Source organism: Suricata suricatta, chromosome 2 (assembly GCF_006229205.1).
Source record: "Suricata suricatta isolate VVHF042 chromosome 2, meerkat_22Aug2017_6uvM2_HiC, whole genome shotgun sequence".
In the NCBI taxonomy this organism is placed as follows: Eukaryota; Metazoa; Chordata; class Mammalia; order Carnivora; family Herpestidae; genus Suricata; species Suricata suricatta.
Genome location: NC_043701.1, coordinates 117,635,795 through 117,641,294, shown reverse-complemented (window position 1 = coordinate 117,641,294; position 5,500 = coordinate 117,635,795). Strand labels below are relative to the sequence as shown.

Sequence of the window (5,500 nt, the reverse complement as noted above, 5' to 3'; positions counted from 1 at the left end):
GTAGGAAAGTGGATGGACCTTGAGGGTGTCATGCTAAGCAAAATAAGTCAGGCAGAGAAGGACAGATACCATGTTTGCACTCATAGGTCTAACAGGAAATTTTCAGAATGATCTAGCTTCAGGAAAAGCAAGCAGTTAGTAGTGTTTTCTCTTTTTATTTGATCAGTGAAAGCTGCAGTTCAGAATGCACCATGAATGCACAGCTTTAGTCAAGAGTGCACACTGAGTATAATGAACATTCTTCAGGTTTCTGGATCACTATTCTGTGATTGCCCTAAGAATTTTGGTTATACTACAGACAGAGTGGGTGCTGAATCTAACAGAAAGTCTGATATTTTGTTTCAGAAGCAGTTTGTGCTGTCATCTGGCTCTTTCTTCATTCATTCATTCTTCATAGAATAAATGCTCCGTAACTTCTTAACTTCCCTGGGCAGAGCCCAAGGCAGGATTTACAAGGGCTTCTAATTCTAGAACATTTTTCCCAAGTAACTTTGCTCGATTGTATTGCTATCCGAGCTCTTGTCAAAGACGTGTTCCCATAGGATAGCAGAAATAAATGTTAAGTTGGATTCATGTGTAAGGACCAACGTTTTAGTATGGGTTGTGTTTCATCCTAGCAGTAACACTGCAATGTACTAGATGAGGAAATTTAGGAAATTAGATAACTCTTAAAGCCTCAATTTTCTTTTTGTAAACTATGGTTACTACTCATACCAGCTCCTGAATTTCTTGTAAGCATAAACATGAGAATGCATGAAATGAACATTCCTTGATAATGTAGTAAAGTGCACAAATGGGGCCTATCAACTCCTGTCATAATAATTATTTTAAAATATTAATTTGTGTATATTTGACACACAATGTGCTATTACATTCAGATGTACAACACAGTGATTCAACAACTCAGGACATTATGCTGTGCTCACAAATTACTTAGTTTGTCACCACACATCACTATTGCAGTGCCATTGACTGTATTCCCTGAGTTGTGCTGTTCATCCCCATGACTTATTTTTTCTATAATTGGAAGCTTGTACCTCTCTCTTCCCTTCACACATGTTGCCTACCTCCTGTCTGGCAACCATCTATTTATTCTCTGTGTTTATGGGTCTGTTTCTGCTTTTTGTTTGTTTGTTTATTCATCTGTTTTGTTTTTTAGATTCCATGTGTCAGTGAATCATATGGTATTTGTCTTTCTTATTCTGACTCACTTCACTTAGCATCATACACTCTAGTTTCATCCAAGTTGTCACACAACAAGATCTCATCCTCTGCTGTGGATGAGTACTATTCCAGTATATAGTATAGTACTGGATATGATATTACTATTGCCATCATTAGTAATGATATCCTAAAGGATTGTTAGTTACAAGGATTAATTAATATATGACAAAACCTAGGTATTAAATAACACAAAGCAGATGGTAAGTACTTTCTCTCTTTCCTCCACGTCTGTACCCATCCTTCCACTTTACAAGTGTTTTCCAAAATTGTCCATGCTTCATCATGCTCTGAGTGTCAGAGTTCAAATAAGTGCAGTGAAAGAACATAGTTTATAATTGTCTCAGAAGATAAACTAGTAAGCAGACATGGTGTTTAGGTCAGGTGAGATTCCTTCAATTAAAGGAAAGTGGAAGAGAAGACGTTCAAGGCAACCATTGGTTTATTCTTTCACATTAAAAAGTTACCAGTAAAAGGTGAAGAGGCTGCCACATTTCACACCTGGAAGTGTAATTCATTAATATGATTTTTCACTTCTAAAAGGCCATGTATTTTACAGATCAGTTTGGCATTATTGATGCCCTTTGTTTTCATTTTGAGACGAGTAAATTAATAATATATAATTTCATTCTAGGGATTACCTGCAAGTCGTGTGAGATACAGAGTAGATGATGTCCAGTTTCCTTATCCTGCTAGTATCTTTGATGTAGAAGAAGATTCTGGAAGAGTAGTAACTCGGGTCAATCTTAATGAAGAACCTACAACAATTTTTAAGGTCAGTGCAGTGTTTTCCTTACCTTGTCTGTTTGATATTTAACTTTTCAGAGTTCAGTTTAACAATGACTATACAAAATAATTCAAATTATAAAATCATATATTTTTTAACCACATAGATATTTAGTAAATCAGATAAGCAAAAGAAAAACAACAGTTGGTATTTCACATCTTGGAAATAACTAGAAATTACTATTTTAATATCTATCCTTATGATGATATCCCATGCATGTGCAAGTATACAGATAATGAGTTTTCAAATAATATGATCCTTGGGGCACCGGGGTGGCTTACCCTCAGTCCATTAAGCCTCTAACTCTTGGTTTCTGCTCAGGTCATGATCTCACAGTTCTTGGGATTGTCTCTCCCTCCCCCTCTCAGCCATTCCCCCACCTCGCTCACACATGCACTCACACTCTCTCAAAATAAGTAAATAAACTTGACAAAATGAATAAATAAATTAAATAGCATAATCCTATTATTCATACTGCTTTTTTAACTTCATAATATATTTATTGCCCATGCAAATAGATACCGTTAGTGGTATTTTAATGGATACATGATGTCCTATTATATGAATCCACTATTATTATTTTGTCTAAGCTTTGTTCTTAGATAATTAGGCTGTTTATAATTTTTGTTATAATAATATTTGCTCTTATGAACCTGCTTGTGCAATAATATTTGCTGCTGACCTGATTTTTTTTCCTTAAGATAAGTACTGAGACGCAGAATTGTTGCGTCACCTTTACATAGGCGTGATAAGTTATACTTCCAGAAAATTTGATATAGTGGTACCCTTCACTATTAACATAAATAACATTTTTATTAAATGTCTGAGCATTTCCCTTTTCTGTAATTACTTAGAATACTTTTGTCATTGTGAATAAAGCCTTTGACCCCGCAATAAGAAAATGCTCTCACCGGTTAACCTTGTGGGTATCATGAGCGCTATGCCTCATATAATCCTACCACTGTTGGGAGAAACCATGCTGTTTGCAAAGTATGACCCCAAGGCTAACTCATGTGCTGCAGGACGGTCCTTCATTATGGCTTTATGGTCTAGGTTGAACAGGTTTAAATCAGTAGCCTGCAGCTTCCAAAATTATGCTCATTCTGGAGAAGCACATAGTTTTGAAAATATTTAAAATTTATTTAATAGAAGAATTAATCTTGACATATGTTATAAGAAACTCAATTATAAATGATATTATAGTAATAAATAATATATAGTTGTACCATCTTGAGATGAAAACCTTCTGCATTTAGCATTATTGGAACAGTTTCTACTAAACAGTATGAACTTGTTTGTCTATATTTTTAAGAAGGCATATATCTTAGGGTGTAAAACTGGAAAGATTTCCAGCTTTATCCTCCAGAGTGAAGTATTTCTGCCCTATAATCTTGCAGATAATTAATTCACTGGAAAAATTAATTTATTTTTATAAGCAAGCTAATTAAGTTTTTGCTATCGATGTGACTGAATTTAACACTTTTTAAATAAGTGTTGGTGCTTATAATGGCACATGTTTTTACTGTATGCACCAGTGGGAGTGTGTAAGAGAAGTCAGTTTAATCATTGGCGAGATGCCGTATCTTATATCTGTTTCTACTGGTAGTGTTTTACCATAGAGTTAGTAACTCTACTTTGAGTTTTCTTGTCTAGAAAATGAACATAAAACATCCACCTGGTGGGACTGTTGAAAAGATTAAGTGAGAATATACGTAACATCCTAGAACCATGGCTGAAACCTGGCAGAGAGTAAGGAAATGATCGTTGCTTCCCCTCTGGGACCAGGCAGTCCAATGATTAAAACAACTCCTTCTTTTCTTCTTGTTAATAATCTTTAACATGAATTTGTATTACTTTTTAAGTTGGTTGTTGTGGCTTTTGATGATGGTGAGCCTGTGATGTCCAGTAGTGCCACGGTGAAAATTCTTGTCTTACATCCTGGAGAAATCCCACGCTTCACACAAGAGGAATACAGGTATTGATTCTCATCAGTTTGTGTAATATGCAAAAGTTTTTTGTTTTGCTTCATTTTGGTCTCTCAAAAGCAATGTGATAAGAATTGATCAATGAATGGTCCTTCCTATTCTAGTTTAAGTTTTTCTAAATTAACATAATGTTACATGTATTTTAGAAGTCGATATTAACATGACAATTTAGCCTAAAAATATCAGCTTTCATGATGCTTTGATGAATAATGGATGCTTTAAAAAGAATTAACAGTCTTTGAAAAATATATTATATTTTTGGGTTCAAATTGCAACTAATTAACGATCTCAATGGTGAAAGGTAGGCATTTAGTTTCATGTTATTGCCAGAAACATAACTTTTCATGTATCTGAAATGATTTTTCTCATAGAACCAGTGAAAGAGAGAGGGAGAGAATATATGTGTATTTATGTGTATAATACATATTGCGTATTATAATATAGAGTCAGTATATACTGTCTTATGTCAGGCTGCTATAACAAAATATCACAGAGAGGGGGGTTCAAACAGAAATGTATTTCTCACTGTTCTAGAGACTGGAAGTCTAAAGTGAGGGTACCAGCGTGGTCGAGTTCTGGTGAGACCTCTCTTCCTGGCTCACATAAAGGAAAGTGACAGAAAGCAAATTCTCTGGTGTCTCTTTTTGTAAGGGCACTAATTCCAAGATTAGGGCCCCACTCTCATTTCTAAAGGCCTCACCTTCAAATACCATGCCATTGAGGGTTAAAGCTTTTAGGATGACAGTCCATAGCATGTGTGGATGGATGGTTGGATAGATAGGTAGGTAGGTAGGTATGCAGGTAGGTAGGTAGATAGATATTCTTAGAAAGTAAAGAATTGAAAAAATTAATAAAATTAAACTTACTACATTTTATGCTTGCATATGAGTAGAGATTTATAATGCTTTCCTGAAAATAGGGTAGGGCTTTCTTTCATGATATAGTTTAGTAGTTTAGTCTATTGAGAGGCAAATCTGATGTTACATAATGATGCTAAATGAGACTCTAGTAAAAGGAAGACTTCAGATAGCAGAATACCATATCATATTCTAAAATTTGTATTTTTATTGCTTTGATAATTTTTAAGAACCTCATAAGAATTGTAAGTTAGTGAGGTGCCTGGGTGGCTCTGTCTAACCCTTCCCCACTCATGCTGTGTTTCTCTCTGTCTCAATAATAAATAAACATTTTTAAAAATTAAAAAAAAGAATTGTAAGTTAGAACAAGGGCTGAATTACTGGGAGAGGAGGAAGATGACATTTCTGGGAACATTTACCATGCTGAACCAGTAGTGTTTTCCTTTATAACAAGTTGCCTTTGGGGGTGCCTGAAAGCTCAGTCAGTTAAGCATCCAACTTTGGCTCAGGTCTTGATCTCACCACTCATGAGTCTGAGCCTCATATTGGACTCTGAGCTGACAGCTCAGAGCCTAGAGCCTGCTTCGAATTCTATGTCTCCCTTTCTCTCTGCTCCTCCCCCATGCATGCTCTGTCTCTCTCTCTCTCTC

At 35.4% G+C, this 5,500-nt stretch overlaps 1 protein-coding gene across 1 annotated transcript in view; it reads left to right on the top strand.

Moving 5' to 3' along the window:
* PCDH15 (protocadherin related 15) overlaps positions 1 to 5,500 on the top strand; it is a 697,494-nt gene that overhangs the window by 548,506 nt on the left and 143,488 nt on the right. Inside the window, exons 22-23 of the mRNA XM_029919519.1 lie at positions 1,856 to 1,996; positions 3,871 to 3,983. Of these exons, the coding sequence (XP_029775379.1) occupies positions 1,856 to 1,996; positions 3,871 to 3,983 (254 nt within the window). The remainder of the gene's footprint in view (positions 1 to 1,855; positions 1,997 to 3,870; positions 3,984 to 5,500) is intronic.